This window comes from Globicephala melas, chromosome 18 (assembly GCF_963455315.2).
Source record: "Globicephala melas chromosome 18, mGloMel1.2, whole genome shotgun sequence".
Classification (NCBI taxonomy): Eukaryota; Metazoa; Chordata; class Mammalia; order Artiodactyla; family Delphinidae; genus Globicephala; species Globicephala melas.
This window is the reverse complement of record NC_083331.1, coordinates 15,704,653-15,729,366: the sequence shown is the minus strand read 5'-3', so window position 1 is coordinate 15,729,366 and position 24,714 is coordinate 15,704,653. Positions and strand designations below refer to the sequence as shown.

The following is a 24,714-nucleotide window of genomic DNA, read 5'->3' as shown; positions in this document are numbered from 1 at the left end:
CCAGGTGAAGGGATCTGGATGTTACAGCAATATCAGCTGACATTTCTACAGTGCTTACTATCCCCAGGTACTGTGTCTTTCTGGGAATCCTGAAGGTTTGGGAGCTGGAAGGTTTTAGGAGCCAAATGGCACATAGGTGAAGCTCCGAGTAAGGCTTATTGACACATAAGAATGCCTGGCACCAGACACCTTTAGTGCCTGAGGGCCTGTTTCACCTTGGAAGTACTGTTCTCTGCTTTCCTGGGGTTTGGACCCCAGCTCCCTTCATGGACGGAAAGAGAACTTAACCATGTGGTTACTGACATTGTTTATGTGTCTGACTCCCCCACTGGACCGGGAGTCCATATAATTTCTGAATCCTCATCGCTGACCACAGCTTACAGTGTGTGCTCTTCAAATGTTTATGGAACAAACAAGATATTTTGCTCATTAAATATTTGGGGTTAATAGTTACCACATCAAACTCAGATGACCCATTTCCAAAGACTTAGAATGTAATAAAATAGACCCTTGTCGTAGATTACTGTTTGACAATGTTCACCCTCTCTTCCCCAGTTACCTGGGAGGAGTATGTTTCCCTGACTCTTGATTTTGGGCTCTGTGAAATGACTTGCATTGGTCAGCTGGACGTTAGCAGATCTGAAGCAAGCAGGGGCTTGCAATGTGCTTGCACACTTGGGCTTCTGCTATTGCCACCGGAACATACTCTGGCCAGCCTAATGGTCCGAGGAGGATGCAAGAATTTGGAACATAATGCAGACCCAACTTGCTGCTTAGAGATACCCTACTGAGCTCAGCTGACGTTAGCCCACCCAGCAGACCTGCCTAAGAGTCAACAAGAAATACATGCTTATTTATTGTATGCCTAAGAGATTTGGGGGTTGTTTGTTATGTAGTAAGAGCTGACAGATACAAGCCTATAACAAAAATGGACCAAATATAATTTTGTTGTCCTTTATTTAGGAAGGTGAGTCACTCAGACTCTGATTTCAAACTACTTCTGGTCCTGTTTCCTTGTTTATGAAATCTATAAAGTTGTTATGAGAACTGAACGAGATAGTCCAAGAAAAACACTTAGTGGAGCCCCTGGCACATGGGAAGTGTTCAGTGTGCGCCATTATTATTACTATTATTATCATCATTATTATTAAGGTGTTTCTGGACCCTGGGTCCCTGCTTTAAACAGCAGTTACCATTGGGTGTGGAGCTATGCCGGTAAGCAGAAAGCCCCAAATAACAGAATGTGAAGGGACAGAACATGTACCGCGCACTGATGTAGGTGCGTCCTTCCAAGATGACCTCAACTGAACTTTCCCACCCTCTGCCAAAGATCTAAGGCACCACTGCCTGTTTATTACGGTCAATTAACTGATGATACAGCTGTCTCGGAGGAAGTGGATGGCATCCTTGTCTCGTGTGCCGGGGGTGAGAGGGGCTGAGAGGCGGGTGAGAGCTGTGATCGGCGGGTGCTCGGGCTGTGGCCAGCTGCCAGCACAGCACTCCGCGAAGCACTGCCCCACCCACCCACCCCCCACATCCGTCTTCACTCCTCACGGGCTCTGAATGCCACTGAACGCCAACAGGCAAAACGGATATGGTTTGAGAAGACCCGAAACACAGGGGCAAGTACAGCGACCAAACAGCATCTGTCTCATGAGATCACTTCACCTCCACGCTTCGTCTCCCCACAAATCTACCCTGGGGCGACTCATTTTCGTCCCTAGGAGAGTAAACTATGAAAATCTCTGCATGCGCCACCCATCCCCGCAAAAGGAGAGGGAGAATGATTTCCAACCTTTATCTGATTCATAGACTGTGATGTCCTCACAAAGAGCCACATGCAGCCATGGGCTCTGACAGTATTTCACTAATCCACCACCTCCCGAACTCTTAGGATCTGGTGATAAATTCTGCAAATCCTACTGTGTCCTGTCCTCAGAGTATCAGGAATCTACTGATGTTTGGCTGGGATTGGAAGTATTTCTAGAGGCCAAACGGAATCTTAGAACATAGCAAACAACCTAACCTGTGTTACATAATCAGGCCACGAAAACATGTTTCGCATTAGAAAGGCAGCCAGCAGTTTCCTAGGACTCAGACAGAGGGATGGGCTGTTTGCTTGGCTCTGCACCTGCTTCAGAATGACAGTATTTGAACCTCTCTGTATCTCCTCATCTGTAAAGCAGAAGCACGTCAAGCTGCCCTCTCTGTCACGGACTCGCTCCTGTGTATGTTGGACTACGTCTTCCCCTCTGGAGAGGAGGAATAAATACTAAGCATGAGAATTACTATGCTTCTCAGAGAGGTTGGCAAGATCAATAAAATGTTTCTAACACAGGTAGGAAATGAAAATGAGAGATATCAAGGTGCTTAGAAGCAGACCCGATCCAAAACAAAAGTACAACATAATCAGCTGTATAATCAAAGAGGCAAAAGCAAAACCAAACAATAATAAATAATAAAATAAAATTTTTAAAAAAGGGAATTCCCTGGTCGTCCAGTGGTTAGGACTCTGCGCTTTCACCGCGGTGGCCTGGGTTCAGTCCCTGGTGGGGGTACTGAGATCCAGCAAGTCTTGCAGCGTGGCAAAAAAAAAAAAAAAAAAAGGCAGTTCCCTGAGAGTCTATCAGATCTGCCCCACATTCTCAATCAAGGCAGATTCCCAGGAGGCCCTCTAAGCAGTGTCCCCAGCCCTGGGCCATGCTTCTCCTGGCATGGCTGGTCACTCCCCTCCCAGCCTCCCTTTAGCACTTATCTCATGATAACGCAGGGATGGGTCTGAGGGAGGAGATGCTGGGGGCTGGTAGAACTCATCTTGGTTATGAACATGGGCTCTGGAGGCAGACAGACTTGGGTTCAAATTCTGGCTCCTCCACTTGACCTTGGGCAAGTTATGCAAGCTCTCTCAGTCTAGTGTTTTCATCTGTAATGTACAGGCAGGAATACTTCCATCATAGGGTGGTCACGTGGGTTCAGTGCCATATATACGTACGCCACCCACGAGTGCCCAGCATGCAGCGCACACCCAGTAGAATTTAGCTGGGTGGTGGATGGGCAGGTGGGGAAGCAGCAGAGCAGGCTTCATCCTGTGCAACCCCACAGGGCCCTGCACTTTTTGAATACAGGGGCCCCCATTTTTGTTTGGCACTGGGCCCCGCAAATCACAAAGCTGGTCCTGGAGAGCAGCCACCTGGGAGGCCAGCTGCTAGGACCCTAGGAGTCCTCGCCATCCAGGAGAGTTAGAAGGCAAACCCTGGCATGACCCCCCACGTGCGTACTTTTGGTACTTTGGGCAAGGATACCACATTTGGAACAAAGCGAACGTTGGGAATATTTTGTACTAAACCTGCAGCGTTTCATAGCAAGCTCCCAGGGATTTGTTTAAGAAGAAATAAATGCAACCTCAGTGCCAGGGAGAAAGGTTCTTCCCCACTCCAGATGCTCTCTTTCTCCTGGAGGGAGAACAATGGACATCCTCCCTCAGCCCCTTCCTCTCTCCATTGCGAGGACGGGACCACTTAAAAACTGGAGTAAATTTAGGGGCAGTAATCTGGGCTTGCTGAGCTCTGCTCCCCACGTCTTCCTCTTCCTGGGAGGGGTTGGTGGTGTCTGTCTGAGGCCAGCCAGATGCAACAAAGCAAGTGAGGCTGGCTAACTCTGGGGTTTAGCATTAAGGAAGCCACTTGGCTCTCACGTGAGCCATGCCCTTCAACCAGCCTTATCCGTAACAACAGTGATTTGGGGCTTTCATCCACTGTCTTAATCCTCAAATTGTTCAGTTCTTGGTTGGGAAGAGGGTTACTATTTAATGGACACCTTCAACGACAAACACAGGAACCCCCGCCATTCATCTTGTGACTTAGGATGAATTAAAATGCCTTATTAAGGGGCTTCCCTGGTGGCGCAGTGGTTGAGGGTCCGCCTGCCAATGCAGGGGACACGGGATCGTGCCCCAGTCTGGGAGGATCCCACATGCCACGGAGCGGCTGGGCCCGTGAGCCATGGCCACTGAGCCTGCGTGTCCGGAGCCTGTGCTCCGCAGCGGGAGAGGCCACAACGGTGAGAGGCCCGCGTACCGCAAAAAATAAATTAAATAAATAAATAAATAAATAAAAACTAAAATGCCTTATTAAAAGCTTCACTTCCTATGAGGAAATGGTATAGTCACTGGGGAGAATCTTAGATTCACTGCATCTCCGAGTTGAAAGGCACCGAAATAGTCTACGGTTGGTCCCTGACTTATGATGGTTTGAATTATGATTTTTTGACTCATGACGGTGTGAAAGTGATACACATTAGGTAGAAATCGCACTTCAAATTTTGGATTTTGAACCTTTCCCGGGGTGGTGATATGCGGTATGATGCTCTCTCAGGATGCAGGGCAGCGAGCTGCAGCTTCCAGTCAGCCAGGTGATCACAATAATGAGCAACGCTCACACTTACAGCCATTCTAGAGCCAGACAACCGTTCTGTTTTTCACTTTCAGTATAGTATTCAATAAATTACATGACATATTCAATACTTCATTATAAATTAGGCTTTGTGTTAGATGATCTTGTCCAACTGTAGGCTAATGTAAGTGTTCTGAGCATGTTTAAGGTAGGCTGGGCTAAGCTACGATATTCGGTAGGTTAGGTGGATTAAATGCATTTTCAATTTACTATATGATCAACTTATGATGGGTTGGCTGGGACCTAACCCCAATATAAGCTGAGGAAGATCTGTACTCCAGATCCCTTGGTCTGAGATGGAGAAAATCCAAAGAGGTTAAAATCCCGGTACCTTGGTTTTCAGACTTTAGTGTGCATCAGAATCATCCGGAGGGCTTGTTAAAACACAGACTTCTCAGCCCCATCCTAGTTTTGGATTTAGTAGAGCTGGGGGTGAAGCCCAAGAATGTGCGTTTCTACCCAGCTGCCCGGTGATGTTGATGCTGCTGGCCCAGGAACCCTACTTTGAGAATCACTGGCCTGGCACAAAATGAGTCGGCCTGTTATTACAGAGCAGGAACCGGAACCCAGGGGTCCTGCATTCCAGGTGAGTGCCCTTCTTAGCCCATCTTCTGGTCTCATGGTTGCACCTTTCTCAGCCCTGGCTGGAAGCTCCCTTGGCTACAGTTTTCATGTCTGCACTTTCTACCTAAGATGACCTTGCCCTTCTCACCAAAGTCATGTCTATAATGAGCCTTGAGCTTCCTAGAAAAAAAAAACTTTAACAATGCTAAGTATTCCTGGCACTAACACATATTATGTAAAACATGAAAAGAGTGTTTTATGAAGAAATAATAATGCAGTGAAGGATAAATTTAAAGTAAATGCAATCACGCCAAGGACCAAGAACCCAAAAAGTAGATCAATGTTTTTCTGATCCTTCTACAGTATCATTTATGTCTACATTTATTTTGCTAAAAGCAAACAAGAAAACTGCTTACACTTACCCAGAGTGTTGGTAGCAAAGTTTTTTTCAAGTCCATCTTCCGTGAGCTCTCTCTTATTGACCATGCAACCTGCATTATTGATCTAGAAAGTATAGTTCCCATTTCAAAATAAAGGAAAATAGGGCCAAAGGACCTGTTCCCAAACCCCACAGTTCCACCACCACCACTGGTCCCACATTCAGGTGACGACAACAGTTCAGCTCAACTGTCCGTTCACTCCAAACCCCGTCCTGGAAAAGGCCATTTGTGCAGCAGCCTCAGCCTCGGGACTGTGCAGAGACCTCCGACGACCAGGGCCTGGCCCGGCAACCTAATTCATGATAAAGTGCCCCAGGAGTTCGTCTAGACCAGCGCTGTCCAATAGAAATATATGATTTTAAGTTTTCTAGAAAGTGACCACATTAAAAAGGTAAAAAGAAACAGGTAAAATTGATTTTAATATTTTATTTAACTCAATATATCCAAAAGAGTATCATTTCAAAATGTAATCAATATAAAAATGTTAGTTTACTCTATTTTTTTTTTTTTTTTTTTTTTTGCAGTACGTGGGCCTCTCACTGTTGTGGCCTCTCCCGCTGCGGAGCACAGGCTCCGGACGCGCAGGCTCAGCGGCCATGGCTCACGGGCCAGCCGCTCCGCGGCACGTGGGATCTTCCCGGACCGGGGCACGAACCCGTGTCCCCTGCCTCGGCAGGCGGACCCTCAACCACTGCGCCACCAGGGAAGCCCTGTTTACTCTATTTTTCACACTAAGTCTTCAACATCGGCAGATTTGTACACTGGTGGCACACCTCAATTTGGACTAGCTGCATTTCAAATGCTCCGTAGCCATATTGGACAGCGCAAGAGTAGACCTGAGCCTGAGTGAACATTTCGGAGCACATTAGAAACTATTTGGGTAGAAACGCAGCTCAGCTCAGAGTATATGCGAGGAGGAGAAGGACACCAGCCCACCTGAGTCCTCTAGCTCTCTCTGGAGAGCAACTGACTGTGTTACTAAAAGATGTGCTTGTCTGCAGCAAGCGTTCTTTTGGACTAAGCTTTTTATTTAATTTCCCCCTGAGCCTCTTATTTTAATGTAGCAATCCCCAAATCTACAGAGTTCAGGAATACCAGTATACAAATCATCATTTTATGAAAAAAATGGAACCTCCCCATCCCCCCCACAGACCCAGTGGATGGTCCCTTCCTTTCCCCACAAATCCAACCAACAGGGTTAGATTGACTCCAATGAGTGAAACTGATAACTGAACAGGCCTCCCCATAAAAGATTCTCACTAAGGTGTCACCATAAAGATCCACAAACATACACACCAGTCTACAACCACACAGGCAAGAAATGCACATGCATGAGATTTACCCCCTACTTATGTTTACAAAGCTCACCAGGACATTGAGGGTATGTTCCTGCTTGAAATTTTCAACAAATTTCCAGACTGTCTTGGGATCAGATAAGTCCACAATGTGCAGAAAGATGTTCTAAACCAGAAAACAAAAAAACATCGTAAAGCCTTAAAAAAAAAAAAGATAACGTGTATTCTTTTCATTAAAAATGGTTTTTTAAAAAAATGGTTTTAAAAATCAAATCGTTTGGAATGATATAAAATGGAAAGTCTCACTCTTCAGAAGTACACCATTGTTCACAGTTTCTTGCAAATCATCCAGAAATATTTTAAGTACATACAATATTTATAAATGTATTTTTCAGGCATTATATATTATACGATTTAAGTATTATGTGTGTGTGTGTGTGCCCCTTTTCCATATAGATAGAATCAGACTATACATTGTTCTATATCCTTCTTTTTCACTTAACAATATGTTTTAGAGATTTTTTTCTTATATATAAATCTACCTTCTTTCTTTTTTTTTTTTTAACCAGGTTGTTTTCTTATTGTTGAGTTTCTTTTTTTAAACATCTTTATTGGAGTATAATTGCTTCACAATGGTGTGTTGGTTTCTGCTTTATAACAAAGTTATACATATACATATATCCCCACATCTCTTCCCTCTTGCATCTCCCTCCCACCCTCCCTATCCCACCCCTCTGGGTGGTCACAAAGCACGGAGCTCATCTCCCTGTGCTATGTGGCTGCTTCCCACTAGCTATCTATTTTACATTTGGTAGTGTATATATGTCCATGCCACTCTCTCACTTTGTCCCAGCTTTCCCTTCCCCCTCCCCATTTCCTCAAGTTCATTCTCTAGTAGGTCTGTGTCTTTATTCCCACTTTGCCCCTAGGTTCTTCATGACCATTTTTTTTGTTTGTTTTTTAGATTCCATATATATGTGTTAGCATACGGTATTTGTTTTTCTCTTTCTGACTTACTTCACTCTGTATGACAGACTCTAGGTCCATCCAACTCACTACAAATAACTCAATTTCGTTTCTTTTTATGGCTGAGTAATATTCCATTGTATATATGTGCCACATCTTCTTTATCCATTCATCTGTCGATGGACACTTAGGTTGCTTCCATGTCCTGGCTGTTGTAAATAGAGCTGCAATAAACATGCACTGATCATTTACGTGCATGGCTGTGTGCACCACCGTAAAGGAAAAGGGGGCATTCAGCATGACTCCTCCATCACGGAGTTCTGAGTCTACTGGGGGAGGAGGCCGCGTCCAGAGGTAACCATGTCACAAGGCAGCAACGGACACGCAACGTAAGCAAGGACTGAGTCACAGAAGAAGTTGTCATCTTATAGTTAGGATGTGCCTCCGATAATCTCTTAGGAGCAAAATATTGACAAAAACTCCCAAATGATTGGTAGGAAACGACGACACATCCATGCAAACGTATGTTTTGTGGCCATTACAATGGCCTCCCCCCCAGCAGACTCAGAACTCCTTGATGAAGAAGCCACGCTGAATGCCCCCTTTTCCTTTACGGTGGTGCACACAGCCGTGCACGTAAATGATCAATGCATGCTGTCCATTTACCCCTTTTTCTCTGTACTCAGCACATAATTGAAACTTGTGTTCTCAGCATCCAGTGAACGTGAGGCTATTCCCCCTGAGCTCCAGCAGACGTCAGGGACTTATCACCAACCCAAGGCAGATTCCTGCTGCTGGGAGCTGAACCTACAGGCAAAACTCTGAGCAACAGCTGTAACTCCCTTGATAAAGCAGAGTTCAGGACCCTGTCGCAGTTGCCCCATTAACTGAGCCATTGAACGCAAGTCAGAATTTCTTTCTACTGATGGATCTTAAAACCTATTTCCTCACCCTGAGACAAAGGCTCAGAGAATGAGAAGGCAGAAGCAGTCCCACATTTTCACGCCTCAGAAGGTCTGTAATCAGCTTGAAGACCATATTCGGCTTAAGTCTGGAACAACTGACTCTTCCTCTGCCTTCAGGGATAGGAAAAGCATTGTCCGTACAGGACTATGCTCTTCTACAAAGTCTCTGAAGGCCCTCACCCAGACAGAGCGGACATGAGGCTGCTGACTCACACCTCGGTCAGCCGTGAGCGTCTACCAGGGACAGCAAACCAGGTCCACACACCTAATCCTTTCGTTCTGAGTACTTCCCGGCAACCACCCTGGAACTCCCTCCCACCAGCAGGGCTGCGACACTCACACAAAGCCAGGCTCAAAGAAACAACAAAATTCAAGTGAGCAACAAAATTCAAGTGAGCCAAAATCAATTTTACTCTGATCATCCCTCAATCTCCTTGAGCTTCCTGGAAGCACCCAAGGCATCGCAGAATTAAAAAGAGGCAGCAGCAGGGAAGAGGGACTCGCCATTATAGACAAATCAACCTTGGAGCCTGGTGAAATGAAGCGTCCTGAAAAGGTGAAGGGAATCATCTGGCTCCCTCTGCAAGAAACCAGGAAGCCCAAAGGCACCCAGAAGGAGAGGCCAGCAGCCTGCTGTGACCAGGGGAAGGAACCAGGCAGGTGCCAGTGTGTAAAACCCTGATCTGCTGATCTACACATGACGAGGCTAGACCTAGGAGACATTGGGGGCCCTATACTCACTTTAAAAAAAAAAAATTATATATTTATTTATTTGGTCACACCAGTCTTAGTTGTGGCACGCAGGTTCCTTAGTTATGGCATGTGAACTCTTAGTTGTGGCACGCATGTGGGATCTAGCTCCCTGACCAGGGATCGAACCTGGGCCCCCTGCATTGGGAGTGCAGAGTCCTAACCACTGTGCCACCAGGGAAGTCCTGTACTCACTCTTTAAACCTAAAGAGGATACAAGTCTGGTTATTGAAACTGAGCAAAACTCAACTGGGATCCTTCCTATAGGTGAACCACCACCATCTAGCTGCTGGGTGGCCCAGGAGTCATGAGTTGACATCACGGGAAGCCTCTACCCAGGGCAGAGGGTGAGTTTGAAGGGTAAAGGGGAGACAGTACATGAATGTGCCCTTGGAAGTAGAAATCACTATGTAGGAACGAGGTGATAGTTACTATTAATGTCTAGTACTCAGGAAGCTAAACCAGTAATTCTTAAGAAGGTGGAATTCCACGTTGGCCTGGGAGAACTGGAGAGTAGAAACCCCTGTTTTTTATCTTGGTGTTTTGCTGTTGATGGGATCAATCTGCACAAGACAGAAGGCACATTGACAGCAACTTCCAGCCATATCAGGAAGTGCAAAGGTTGCACTGTACCTCTGTGATCTTTCTCCGGAAACCCATCACTCCGTTCTAATCAATGAGAAACACAACCGGCCAATCCCAGTTGAGGGAGAGTATACAAAACCCCTGGCTAGCACTCCTCAAAACTGTCCGGGTCATCAAAAACTAGGAAGATCTGAGACACTGTCACAGCCACGAGGAGACACGACAACTAAATGTAACGTGGGATCCTGGATGGGATCTGGGAACAGACAAAGGGCGGCAGGTAAAAACTAAGGAAATCTGAATGGACTTTAGTTAGTAATAATGTATCAATATTGGTTCATTTGCTTAAAAAATGAATCATACTCATGTAAGACGGACGTTAGCAAAGGGAAAACTGGGTGTGGGGTAAATGGAAAGTCTGCATTATTTTCACAACTTTTCTATGCATCTAAAACTATTCTGAAATTTTAAAGTTTATTTTTTTTAAAATGTTGCCCATGGGGAATTCCCTGGCAGTCCAGTGGTTAGGGCTCTGTGCTTTCACTGCTGGGGCCTGGGTTTGATCCCTGGCTGGGGAACTAAGATCCCACACGCCACTCGGTGTGGCCAAAAAAAAAAAAAAGAGTTGCCCAAGGAGATAACTGCCAGACAAAAGCGTGGTGCCCTTCTATCCAGACAGCGAGATGGTGCTGAACTGCATGTGGCGAGGAGCTGAAGGAGGGTCCACTCTGACTCTCTCCCTGGGCCCATCAGGAACATTGTGCCAGACACAGTGGCTGCTGCACTGGGAGTTTGCTCTGTGACAAGCGCTCCTTCCCCCAAGCCTGGAGCCACATACACCCTCTCCAGAAAGAGCCCCGTGGCAGGATACTGAACTCTCCGTACTCCACACACCTGATCTTACCAAGCCAGTGCGTCCAAGCAGCTGGTTCCCACGTGACCTTGTCCTTCCCTGGTGCCCAGCCTGCCCACACGCGCCTGGCTCAGCTGGCCTGCCACACACCCCACCCAGGCTCTCCTGCCCAAAGGACTACCGCTCTTTGATGTCCACCCAACTATGCACCCAGAACCAGTCCGCCAGTGCCCTCCCTCCCTGCTTTACCGGCCCAAGCACTAATGAAAGAGAACTAGGGAACTTGAAAAGCAGAGAGTGTAAGGTTGGGAGTGGTAATAATATTAGCATAAACAATGTTGATAACAGCAATAATAGTAATAGCTTCTATGGATCGAGAGCTGTACATACTATGATGCCCTGAACTTCCCATGTCATAGCACTACCATGTTATGTCAGCCAGGGTCTAACAGAAACCACTTTCAACAGAGGGAATTGAACGCAGGGATTGGTTTCCCAGAGGAGAAGGGAGATGAGAACTCAGCTGGGACTGGTGAAGAAACCCGGAGACCAGCAGCAGCAGGAAGCGCCCACCAGCCCTAGGCTGCAGGAGCAACGGGAGGGGCTGATGTGACCTGAGCCTGAGAGCAGGCTCACCCCCAGAAGCAGGAACCTCAGCGGAGACTCAGCTGTTACCACGGAGGCCAGATATCCTGTTTCCCCATTCCTCCTGCCCCCTTCCTCCCAATCTTCCTCTAATACCCGCCGCTGGTCAAACGCAGGCACGAGGTGGCTGACGTGGGAGCTGGGGGAACACATACTTCGGAAGCCACGCCGTCCACACCTCCCCGCCCCACCGTGATACAGAGCCGATCAGGCGGGCCCAGGGAGGGGCACATCCTTTGTTGAAAATGCTTGTTGATCGCTTAATCCTTACAGGACTGAGAGGGGCTGTACTGCCTCTACCATGTCAATCTCCAGCTCCCAGCATGCTGCCTGACACGTTCACACTCAAAGAGATGTTCAAAAATGAACAAAGTAGTATCACCCTACTTTTCAGATGAGGAAACTGAGGTTCAGGGAAGCTAAGCACACTGTCCCAGCTCACAAGGCTTCGTGAGCGCAGAACCGGCACTCGGATGGGAGCCCCGCCCCTTCCCATACACCCCTGATGAAGCTGGGCAGTGGTGCCTCTCTACAACCAGGAAGGAGCAGCCGATCCCGGGGAAGAGGCTGGAGGATGCACGAGTCGGGGAAACCACACCCGCGGGGATGAGCAGACGGGCACCACCGGCCCCGGACCCTCCGAGCGCTCAGTGCTGGCGGCCACTTACAAACACAAAAGAGGAGAGGATTTCCCGTGGGTTTGTGAACGTGAATGGGGGGAGGCCGCAGGTGAAGGGCTCCCTCTCCCCCCGCCCCAGGAAACATGCTTGCTCCCCCTTTCAGCACTACCTCCCAAAGATGGTGCAGCTGGACATAAGGCGGTCTCAACAGCGTAAAGAGCATCGTGTCCTCTTCTTCTATATAGATCCACTCTGTAGAAAAACATAGCCCAAACCAAAGCGGGCTGGGATCCAGACAGAGCCTCCCCTGCCCATAGCCTGAGATTAGTATTCCTGTTGCATCCTGCAGCAGCACCACTGAAAGTTATCAGCAGGCAGACAGCCAGCTTTCCATCTCAAGAACTGCAGCCCCCAGATCGCAGCTGCCCTTGCAGACGTCAGAGGAAGATTTAGAGACCCTCGAGCTCTCAGCCAGCCCTAAGCCTCCGGGAGGAATCTGATGGCAAGAGGCTGCGGAGTCTGCGGAAAGTCTCTTGCCTTGAAAACGTTACTTCAAGACGTGGAATAACCTTCATGAGCAGAGGCAAAATAGTCCATTCTAGATTGGGGCATCTGTTTTCCCTTTAGCCACAGCCCAAGCCTGAGGGCGCGGGGCGCTGTCCGCCCCTCGGCTATGGGCAGTTGCTGGAGAAGCAGGTGCACAGGACAGAGGAGGAAACTCCAGGTGGGGCTGGAAGCAACATGCTCTGGAGCGAAGGTGAGGGGCCCGTGGTCACTGCCGGCCAGGCCCCTCCTCTCCACTTGACACTGGGAGTTCAGGGGCCTCCATGGGGGCCGGCTTCCCGGGGTGCCACCTGCACAGGTGCACAGACCCCAAGAGGGCCCCGCTTGTTTTTTATTTCTTAATTCTTTTTTGATCACTCATTCCTTTCGCTATTACTGTGATGATTTTTAAGTCTCCTAGCAATAACACTTCGGACTTTGGAACTGTTAACTTTGTTCTTATTAGAGATTCTACTGTGTTACTAAGCCAGAGTGCCTTCAAGGGGGAACTTTTTTGTGTGTGTGTGTGGCACGCGGGCCTCTCACTGTTGTGGCCTCTCCCGTTGCGGAGCACAGGCTCCGGACGCGCAGGCTCAGCGGCCATGGCTCACGGGCCCAGCCGCTCCGCGGCATGTGGGATCTTCCCAGACCGGGTCGTGAACCCGCGTCCCCTGCATCGGCAGGCGGACTCTCAACCACTGCGCCACCAGGGAAGCCCCGGAACTTTTTTTAAAATTACTTTTTATTGGAGTACAGGCCCCGCTTGTGTTAATGCTATGCCTTCGCCGTCCTCCAATTCTTAGGCTTTTAACACCAGGGTCCCACACCTTCGTTTTGCGCTGGGCCCTACAGATTATATAGCCAGTCCTGGTTCCGACTGTCTCAGAAGAGGAAGCCCACAAACCATGAGCCAGCTGTGAAAGCTCTCGAGAGGAAGTGGCTCTCATCAAGGCCAAAATGTCATCTGTTGTCCCTCTTTCTCCGAAGACCACTGGGTCAGTTTACAGCTTGGCTCACCCTGAGTCACCTCTGATGTGTCTCACTGACGTGGCCTCCCTCTGTGGGGGGGACCCCAGCAGTGCCACGTCCGTATCATGTCTCCCCAGCAGGCGCAGATGCCTTCATGGGGCGTGGGATCAAACCTCACTGCCCCCCTTATCCCCAGTCCAGCCCAGACTTTGAAAAGCGGCAGCTCAGAGGAGCGAGGGGGGAGTGGGAGAAATTGGGAGGTTGGGATTGACATAGATACACTACTGATACTACACATAAAACAGACAACTCATGAGAACCTACTGTATAAAACAGGGAACTCTATTCAGTGCTCTGTGGTGACCAGAATGGGAAGGAAATCTAAAAAAGAGGGGATATATGGGGACTTCCCTGGTGGTCCAGCGCTTAAGACTCTGTGCTCCCAATGCAGGGGGCCCGGGTTTGATCCCTGGTAAGGGAACTAGATCCCGTATGCCGCAACTAAGAGTCCATATGCTGCAACTAAAGATCCCGCATGGGGCAACGAAGATCCTGTGTGCCGCAATGAAGACCCAGCGCAGCCAAATAAATAAATAAATATATATATATATATTTTAAGAGTGGATATATGTATATGTATAACTGATTCACTTTGCTGTACAGCAAAAATAAATAGAATAGAATAGAATAAAATAAAATAAAATAGGACCTCTGTCCCGAAACACATTGAAAAAAAAAAAAGAAAAGCACAGCTCCAGCTCTGCTGGCTGAGGCTGCCCCCCAAGCGGAAGCACAAACAGGCCACTGCCAACTCGGGGCGCGTGGCCAGGAGTCCAGCCCCCTGCACTGCGGACCCCGCAGGCAGGAACCCCCAGCAGGAGGGCCACAGAGCAGCTCACCTGGTTCCTGCTCTCCCTGATGATCTCACCTCTGGCACCTTCCGCTCGGTTTTCATCTCGACAAACCAGGTGAACTGTGCCACCTGGTGGAATTCAACAAAACCGTCTGTGAGGGACAGCGACAGTGACAGCTATGGAGACCAGCTTTTCCAAATGAAGGACTAAGACATACGGGCTCACAGAAAGAGTACCTGAAGTGGAGACTATTCTGGAAAATCTAGACAGATGGTCCCCACAGTCAGAGCAGCAGATGTAAGAGAGAGAGTGATCTTGGAACCCGTCCTCCTGCCTACCTGAGCTGACTGACGGTGCACCTGGGACAATGTCCTGACTTAAGCGTCTGAATATATCAAGGATGAGAAGGGTCGGTTTCTGTCATACCGGCATCCCTAACATCTCACAGAGTACCTGACACACAGGTCTCAACCTAGCCGCACTTTGGACCCACCCGGGAAGTTTTTCAAGCTCTAGATGACGGGCCCAGGCCTGCGGATGTTTTAAAAGCTCCCCGGGGAGTCTAATGTTCTGCCTAATATGCAGCAGGAACTCGATAAATATTTACTGAATGGCTGAGTCCATAAATGGCTCTCAGACTATTCCAGCAAAAGCCACACCGTCGTCAATCAAGGCCTATTTAAAGGGGACTTAACGCTGTCTGCGGCAGTAAAGAAGTAAGCATTATGGAACCTGCCTTCTTCACCTACAATAGCTGCTTTTTAAAATGGGGTCTGTTTAATGGGAAGCTACACGCTAATCACACCACCAGCCCGTCTGCTTTATCCTCGTCCCCACAGCTCTTCAGAGTACCTCCCAGTTGCTAAGATGCAGTTAATCTTCCCCCTGACTTGGCAGATAATTAAATACAACTCCAAATGGTATAATATTCCCCTGAAAAATGCCTAACAATTTTAGAGAAAAAAAAAAATCTCGAGCATCTTGAAAAGTGATAAATTCCCAACTTATTTCCCCAACTTCTGCCGGAACATCCATTTTTCCTGGAGAAGGGGCTCTGGAGAGACACGGTAGGCTTTTCTAGCCACCACATTGCCACTAAGTGACCCAGGGCAGTTGAGCTTATGCAGGAAATTCCGGCATTTACCAGGAGGAAGACTTCAGCTGCCTGAATAATTTACGGGCACCCAGAGAGGCACTTCCCCAAATCAAGCTTAGGGAGGAGAAAGGGGAGGCTGTCTCCAGCTGCTCGAAACCTGAAGGCTGGACACCAGGAAGGAAGAAGGAAGTTCACTGCACGCCCCTCCCCCGTTATTCTGGGGGCTCTGGTTCTTAACTAGGGTCCACAGGCAAATTGCGAGGGACTCCCAGTATCCTTCCCACCCCCGACCCCGTTGTTGTTGAGAAGACAGGAACTGGAGACCAAGTATGCAGGTGTTTTTTTGTTTTAAGGTTCCACTGGTGATTCAGACGCCTAGGGTTGGCCGGAGCCCCTCACTGTTCTTAATCAGAAAACAATGACATGTGGACAGGACCCCAGCTCTCCTGTGAATTAACCGTGTTGAGAAAAGCCTCCTCCAGTCACTCGCTCTGTCCGCCTCTAGCTTGAAGCTTACCGCACAGCAGCTGTGCCGATCAGCACGGGGTCACTGTTCAGGGCTCCCGGCTGTGCTGGCCATGGCCTTCCTGACCCTCCTGTGACACAGGGCGCTCTCCCCGGCATGGAGCGGCCACAGGCTGGCCTTGGGGCCCAGTGCGCGCACGAGTTAGCAGGCTGCTCACCTCGCCTGGCGATCTCGAAGGCAGTTGCTTTTCCAATGCCGCTGTTCCCCCCGGTGACCATGAAGGCTCTTCCAGGGACTTGGACGTCCAGGTCATCAGGGTTGAAGTCCTTGGACGCAGATTCATAGCCACTCCTGGAAGCAGCAGAGCCACAGAAGGAATGGCCGTGAGTAGCTGGGAACACAATCTCCTGTGGGGAGGAAGCCTAATTCTGAGCTGGGCATCGTGCTCTCTCCGGCACATCACGCAGCCCCTTTCTTCCTGGGCTCCCCCTGCTATCCTCCCTGGTCTCATGAACACCACCATGTCCTCCAGGCCTACATTTCCTATACCGTTAGCTTCCTGAACTGAAAATGCTTGGCGATTCCAACAATTTGGTGGCCAAACTACCTTTCTCTGACTGCCTCTGATACCAGGAGGTGCCCTCCACCCAAAAAAACCCTTTGATAGATAGATCTTTTGGGGGGGCCTTTTTCCCACAGTGGGGGGAGCGGAGAGGAGCTTAGGCGACCAGGAACATCGTGCCTACTGCACCGCAGGACAGGTGTCTCTACCCAGGTATAGAAGGACCATGGCAAAGAGGGTAGATTTGCACGTAGGGAATGAAGGAGGGGGCAGGTGCGGTTGTATGAGGGCTGCACGCCTTCAGAGGAAGCAAGCCTCCTTTGGGGCCACAGGGTGTGTGCTGCACAACTCTAGGGGGCGCCGTTCCGATCACAGTGATGAGAGATTCCTATCTGCATCAGGACAACTTTCTGCCGGATGACAGCAAAGCACATAGACAGGGAGGTGCTTCTTCTAATTTGCACAAAGGCATCATATTGGACAGAAACAACCCTGAGTTCCTTAACTGTTTCTCTCTGCTTTTTGAGCTTCCTCTTCTAGCTTTACTGTCCTAGTATTTCCCAGCTACAAAACTGGCTGAGGCAGTAGAGGCAGAGTGTAGGGGGATTGGCAGGAGGAGACCAACAGGGCGGAGCTCTCCCCACACACCAGCAGGCTGGGGTCTCAGCTTGTGTCTCTCACCCAAAGAGCTGATTCCCTGCAATGTAGAAAGCAACTCTTTCCCCCAAAGGTTCTGGAAGAAGCCCAGTGCCCTCCCCGCGCCCTGTTTACACACAGACTGCCAACAGCTGGTCTCCTGCCCCATGCCCTGGCACAGCACAACTGCCAATTACATGCCTGGACGCTGGTGAAGAGGGCCAAAGAATGTTTATGAGCTTGGGTCTGGTTTTGCCACAGGGGCGGTCATGGCCCCTGGTCTCACAGTCAAGAGACCAAGGAGAATGTTCCTGTTCTCACCATCTGTGACTCGCCCAAACATCCAGGGCGGCTCAGAGAATGCCCTTCCCATTGCTTCCGCTGTTAGTGGGCCACTTAGCGGGGCAAGCAAGACTTCTGACTGTTCCAAGGCCTCCTGAAAGGCTGACTTGAAACTAAAAATAATATCAATCATAAGGGCTTTGGATCAAGCAACTTGGATTTAAATCACAGCTCTGCCTCTTAACAGTTGTGCCGTCTCATGTGCTGGCTTAACCTTTCTGAGCTCCTGTCTCCTCATCTGCACAAAGGGGATAATAAAAGCTACTTCTTGGGCAGCCTGGGTGAGATGATGTATGTGAGACATTTATCACACACTTGGAATAAATTAGGAACTCAATAAATAATAGTTGCTATCATTATTACTAGTATTAATAACGACATGAATACCTTTCACATTCAAAACTAAGCTCATTGCCCCCCACCCCCGCCGCCTCCTAGCCCTTCAAATCATTAGGGACTTTGAGAGTAATTTAAACTATAACCAAAGATGAAGCTGGAAGATTTGTTTTTTTCCCACAGGTCGGGGTCCCAGGATCACTGTGAAAAGATTTTCTTGCAGAGGAAAGAGGTTTCTCAGAAAGAATCAAGGGCCAGGAAGCCAGTGAATAGGGGCCCAGGCAGGACAAGGCACTGGTGGGGAGTAAAGAAGAGCTTTCCAAACCACCACAGGGCCAGAGAACATGCCCCAAGTAAATGCCCCACAGGGGCCCGGCCCCAAGAGCCCCCTCCTCCTGGGGCAGGAAGCTGAGAGGCTTTTCTCTGTGACACACAGCTAGAGTAGACCTTAACCTCTGGGCTACCACATCGATCCTATTAGAGCCTTAGGTTTGCTGAGGACGGCTCCTGTGGATTAAACCTCTTCCTCAAACTCCAGACTGTGAGCCAGTTGCCAAGTGGGCGGTGCCAGGCTGGGCTAAAGGACACGTCATAATTCCCTTTGTCCTTTGCCTTCAACACAGGGATTCCATCCTGATCCAGTCTGTTGTTAATAAGACAACTTAGTTTGTTTTGTGTCCTCCCACCCTCTTTTTTCATCTTTATAAACTCTTGATATCAGTCCTTATTTTTCAGACATAGAGAGACATAAATGACTTACAAGGTCATGAGATGGTAGGTAATGAAGCCCAGCACCCCAGCCTAGGGCACCTTCTACCTCACGCTCAGAGTGGTCCCCAGACAAGCAGCATCAGCATCACCTGGCAATCCGTCCACGGAGTCAAACACTCCAGGGTGAGGCCGCGCAATCAGTGAGTGGTTTCACATGCCCTCCAGGTGATTTTGATTTGAGCTGAGCAGCCACTGTACTTAGTGTTTCCTGAACTCCCTGAATACAGGAATCAAGCTCCCCGGCAGGCTTCCCCCAACTTATCCAATATGGAATTTGCTAAGGTCCCACCCACACGTGCTAGGAGCTTAGGAGTCAGTTGTTGTAGCTGAACTACCCCCTGGTAATTCTTAGGTTCGGGCAAGTTTAGGAAACTGTAACTAGATCCTGCTGCCTAGGGGCCCAACGTGAGGAAGCTTTATAAAAATCCTGGTGTGCCAAGAAGAAACACTGTAAACCCAACCTACAGACTCTCAAGTTGGAATCAAAGCGAGGTGCTGTCTTTCCCTCCAATTCACTAAATACATAATAGAGGGAAACCCGCCTACGTGTGCACCCCTCCAACTTCACGGAAGAGTCTGGGGAGAGACTTTTAGAAGCCTGCTTTCCTGGGGCAGGAAGCTGACTCAAACTTTTCATGCTGCATTCCGTGTTAACATGGAAAGACCCAGCAAATGGTGGCCACTGCCTGTACACCCCTTTGAAAGAGGCGGCCACGGTATTCACCTAAATTCAGTGGGTCAGGGTTGACGGCTACACTTCCCACATTCTCTGCAGCACTGGCCCCTGAGGAGGGTCTGCACTTTTTCCAAAAGGATGTGGGGTGCAGAGAAGGGAGCAGCAGTAGCTGTCTCCCCTTGGAATGATGCCTGGAGTCCTGGTATGACGGAAATTTGCCCAGGCTGCCTTAGGAACTGATAAAAACCCTAGTGCAGGGAGGAGAGGAAGTCTCCTAGAGATGACTGGGATGCACAGAAGAAACACCTGTAGGATTTTTAAATAAAATGTCTGTCGAGGCCCCAGTGCACATCAGCTGAATCAGAATCTCTAAGGAGAGGGCCTGGAAAATGGTATCTTAAATTCTCCACTGGTGATTTCTGATTTCAGACAGGGGTGAGAACCACTGCGTAAGCCTAACTAATTCTAAGATAAAAACCACCTCTCCATCTGCCAGAAGTGGCCACACCTTAAAACCACAGCGAGGGCGATCACGGGGCCGGTGAAACCATCCAGCACCGTTCAGCAAGCTCACACTGGGTGCAGAGCTGACCTGAAACCCTCGCCCGCAATGTTCCAGCTGGAGGGAGAGGTCACAGTCCACAAGCCGCAGTTGATTAGTGAGGAAAAAAACACACCCAGGAAAGTACTAAACAGAATCTCGACTAGCAGCTCAGAACTAACCCCGTCTGACGCCGAAAACAGCCCCACGGAGCCTGTATCAGAGCCCGCCCAGCAGGGTGCCAAGGGAACACCCTGGAGGCTCTCAGGCGCCTGGGCCGCCTGACGTCAGTGGGTGGGGCCTGCGCTGCAAGGCCCCGCCCCCGGACGCCAGGCAGGTGCGGGGGTCGCGCCGGCCGCCGGCACATCTGCCCGCGGGCTGCCAGCTAACGGGCGCCTCCGTCGCTTGGTGGGTCCAAGAGATCGCGGGGAAGTCGCGGGCGCGTCCCCGCTAACCTCGCTCGCGCACGCCGAGGCGGGCCACGTGACAGCCGGACGGCCTGCCCCCCAACCGGCAGCCCCGGCCCGCGGCCCCCGGCGCGGTACCCTCTGCATCCTTACTTGGTGTATTCGCGCAGGCCTTTGGCGAACCACACGGCGCTGCGGTAGAGGAGCATGGTTGGGCGGGCGCCGCACGCAGAGTCTCGCGGGCCTGCTCTCCCGGTGCCCCCGCCCCGCCCCGCCCCCTGGGCCAGCCAGCGGTTACATCATCCCAGTTACATAAAAACCGCGGCTTTTGGGGCTTTTCTCCACTGGGAATGCGACGGCGTCTCCGTACGACGTGGAACGCCCCTCCTGCCCCGGGTCTGGAGAGTGCCCCCTCCAGCCCCAGCCTCAGAGGGCTGGGGAGGGGGGGAGGGAGGGAGGGCAGACCGTGCTGCGGGCCGCGCTGAAGGTCTGCATAGTCACCTCTGGGTCGAAGCCGGGCGTCAGCACGTTTTGGGGGTATGACTAGGATGCAAAGATGGCACCGAAGCGCACCTCCTAGAATCTGATGACCCAGAAAATTGTGTGGAATAAAAGCGATGAGGCTTACTGATACTAAAAAGATGTCTTCATCTGATGGGTTTATCATAGGGGTTACTGAAAAACCAGCATTTTCTAAGTTCCCACCTACCTTGTTTCACGAAATGCCCCCAGTATCTCGGCGGAGGGACATGGCCTCTTCAGCAGGTGCAATAAGTCAGGTCAGTAACATGCACATAGTGACACGGTTGTGGAGAGGCAGGGCTGGGTCTCTCTCCCTCCGGAGAAGTAAGTCTGTCTCCAAAGTACAGACCTGTGCCACTAGTTCTGCAGCGTCTCGCAGTGCCAGGGGCCCTTTATCTCCTCCAAATCTTCATCAGCGTCCCCGATCCCCCAAGGCCAAATAAACATACTGTGTTAGTTAGAAAAAAAAAAGCATAGTGGCTGTGTCAGCCTACATCCTAGACAAGTCATCCAGCCCCTTCTGGGCCCCATATGTAGGAATTGGGCACCCCTGTCCACATCTGACCTCCATCTCTAAGTCCCAGTTAGGAAACCTCTCTCCATTAAATTCTGTACTGGTTTACCCAACTCACCCAGAGACTGAGACACCCTTACATAAGATGCGCAGAGACCAGCTGGTTTAATGGCCTCATTACCTAGGATAGACGATATAGGATCACTGCCCCCTCCCAAGTGGGCGTGTATTTAATGCAGAATACCTTTTGAAACAAATTTCCCCAGAACAGCTTGCTCCTCTGAACAGGACTGTGAGGTTCCACGGCATTGCTCTTATTTTTGACAGAGTGATGAAAGGAAGTTTAAACAAGTGGCATTCTGTAAAGCCACCCAGCCTGGTGTGACTTTCAATGCCAGTCAGGTTAGACCAGGAGAACATTTTGGACCCCCAGAGTTACACAACTGTGCTTTGTACACTCTGTGTCAGTGATGGAAAAGGTATCAGTCTGCTCTGAATCTCTCTCACCACCTCAGGAAATGTGCTTTTGGCTCACAGAGGGGGTAAGAAATTCTTTTGAACCACACAGTGTATTGAGGACATCAGCAGCGCCTTGCAGTAAAAGGGTGGGTGGAAACCCAGCTCTCTCAACCTGCCGTGTAAAGGCCGGGATGCTGCAGACCTACTCCGTTCTTAGTTTTCTTGTTGGTAGAACGGGAATGAATATGCTCACTTCATGGGCTTGTTTCACAACAAGCCCATGTAAAGCCATGTTAAAGCCATCTGTAAAGAGCTGAGCAAACTGCCTGGTTCCATTCGAGGTGATCAAAAAACGTTCACTTCCCTCAAGTTTTCTTCTCATTTTTCCCCTCCTATGCTACACCCATGCCGTGTACATTCCATCCACGTTCCATGAGTGCATGAAGCATGTAATGTTTATCCTCAAATCAACAAGTATCCACTAGGGACTGCATTGTACACACTTCATAGGAGGTTTTAAGAAAAGACAACCTCATCTCAAACGGGAACTCCAGTCTCCCCTGGATGACAAGCAACACACACACCAAAAAGAAACAAAGGACAGGACGGGATTAATGGGAAAAGGGTCCAGTTTAAGTGGGAGTTAGCTGAGCTGGATTTTAGTTCTGTTTTGTCACTGATTCTCAGTGTTACCCTGGGTAATAGTGATAAAATTTATTGAGGGTTTAATATGTCCAAATATTGTGGATTATCTCACTTAACCCTTACAATGACCTAGTAAGGTTGTTCTCACTATTATCTCCATTTTACAGATGAACAAACTGAGACTTAGAGGGTAAGCCACTTGGCTGAGGTCACAGTAAATACACACTGAAGCCAGGACTCGAGCCAGGCAGTGGGATTCCAGAGCCAACAGCCTCTCACTGGACCGTACTGTATGGGGGCAAGTCACCTAGCCTCTCTGGGCCTCAATTTTCTCATCTAAATGAAAAGGAAATTAGATAGATGACATCTGGGGCCCCTTCCAGCTCTGACTTTCTATGACTAATAAGAGAATTACACAAAGATGTTAAATAAGTTAGGCCCAAGGTGCTTTTAAAGGAGCGACATCCAGTGGGTGTAGCTGCTTCATTTCATGTGGGTAGAGAGCCTCGAAGATATTTCTTCTGTGTCCCTGGTTCCAATTTGCTACTCAAAAGCCACACAAAGAAATCATCCTCTAAAGCTTGCTTCTAACTGATTTAGAGCCCTGAAGCTAATTTTGACCAAACTGGAAGGAGAAGCAGGAGGTGAGGATTGAGAAATCCATGGCTTTCTGCACAACAGATACACATGATGGGAAGTCTGCGTGTGCGCGCACACACACACACACACACACACACACACACCAGTGTTTGCATCTCTTCCACTGAAATTCAGTACCAGTTCCTCCAGCCCAGTTGTCATGGCAACACCAGCTGCCAATGAGATCATGGAAGACAAGGTTATAACAGCAGTGGTGCCTTAATATTTTACCTGGCAAAACCACTTAGGTAATAAGCTGAATAACCATAAATCATAAATCCATGGGAAGCGCAGGCACCGCTCATTGTACGTGTTTAGTGTGCAGCTGGGGGTGGGGAGGAGACATGAAAGCAAAGGGAACAAAAAGGCAGGCGGGTGAGGTGGCGGGTCGGGAGGAAGGTCTCTGATGCTGATCCCTGTTTTCTCTCAGTGTCCTGACCCTGTCTGTACACGGATTAAGGAACCCGTCTCTTCCATATTCACGAGAAGGGATGGGCGCTCCCAGCCTTAATCGCAAAAGGCTTATAAGAAACCCGAGGCTGCCTCTTGGGGTTCACACTAAGGGAGGAGAGAAGCAGCCCAGGGATGACACGGCAGACAATGACCCGCCCACACGGGCACCCGGCGGGAGGCAGAACCCCACTCAGCACTGCCTCTCTGGTTGCCTCCCCAAGTCACTTGACGTCACCAGTTTAACAGACTCGCTCTCCCCTGGGGCAACCGTCTGCTGCCCATCTGAACCAACTCCCCGAAGGGCAGATCCATGGATTTAAGGGTGTCCTTCCTTTCACAGGAAGCTAATCATGGGGCGGAGGCCTCTCGTAAGAGATCTGTCAGTGGGGAAAGAGACTCTGCTTACACCAAACACCATTTGGTGCCTTTGAATTCTGTACTATGTTCACGAATTACCATTCAAATTAAAAAACACACGAAGGCGCACCTTCTTTCCCTAGCCCTGTCCACTTTCCAAGAACCAGGCACGTGGACGAGATGGGCCAAGGGCGGGGCAGTCGTGATGCCTGGGTCGATCAGTCACCCTGTTAACGGAACTGATGAAGGAAATGGTTTCCCGCAGACGGGGCTTGTGTGGGTCTGAAAGTCTCACGCAGTCTGTTTCTAGGGCTGTCCTTTCAGGGCAGACAGGTCCTCAGTGCAAAAGCAGTCGGAGAAGCCAGAGAATGCTCTGATGCTCTGAGGGGCTGCAGTGACTCAGCCTGACCAATGCTCCCTGTACCACCTGGTCCCCACTGCTGGCTCGGGACAAGGGCCACCAAGGGACACAGGGAGAGGGCAGCAGACACGCAGTGGCAAGAACTGGGATCAAGAGTCAGAAGACCCGTGTGCAGCTCTGATGCCTCTTCACAGGAGACACTGCACCTCTCCGAGCCTCAGTTTCCCCTCTACACGGCACTATAAACCACCCAGTCCTTGAGGCATAGGAGTGAGGGTGAAACACAGGACCTTTTCTCTTATTTAACAAATACTTATACTCTACTTGCCATGTGCCAAGCACTACTCTAAGCTCGTTTCAAATGAGTAGACTGAGGCACAGAGAATTTCAAGGTGTGTCCACGATCACACTAGAATCTAGAAAGTACCAGA

The 24,714-nt window shown here is 49.5% G+C and overlaps 1 protein-coding gene across 7 annotated transcripts in view; it reads right to left on the bottom strand.

Moving 5' to 3' along the window:
- Positions 1-21,399, bottom strand: part of DHRS12 (dehydrogenase/reductase 12) — a 38,040-nt gene extending 16,641 nt beyond the window's left edge. For 3 of the 7 annotated variants that reach the window (XM_070044063.1, XM_030882387.2, XM_060287785.2), the window contains exons 1-4: positions 20,487-20,598; positions 16,280-16,413; positions 6,824-6,916; positions 5,438-5,519 (exon numbers count right to left, since the gene is read on the bottom strand). In XM_070044063.1, the coding sequence (XP_069900164.1) occupies positions 5,438-5,519; positions 6,824-6,916; positions 16,280-16,405 (301 nt within the window). In that variant the 5' untranslated portion in view covers positions 16,406-16,413; positions 20,487-20,598. Of the gene's footprint in view, positions 1-5,437; positions 5,520-6,823; positions 6,917-14,545; positions 14,629-16,279; positions 16,414-20,486; positions 20,624-21,042 lie in introns of those variants that run through there. The other 4 variants (XM_070044061.1, XM_030882392.2, XM_070044062.1 and 1 more) reach the window with 3 other exon arrangements.
- Between the last annotated feature and the right edge of the window lie 3,315 nt (positions 21,400-24,714).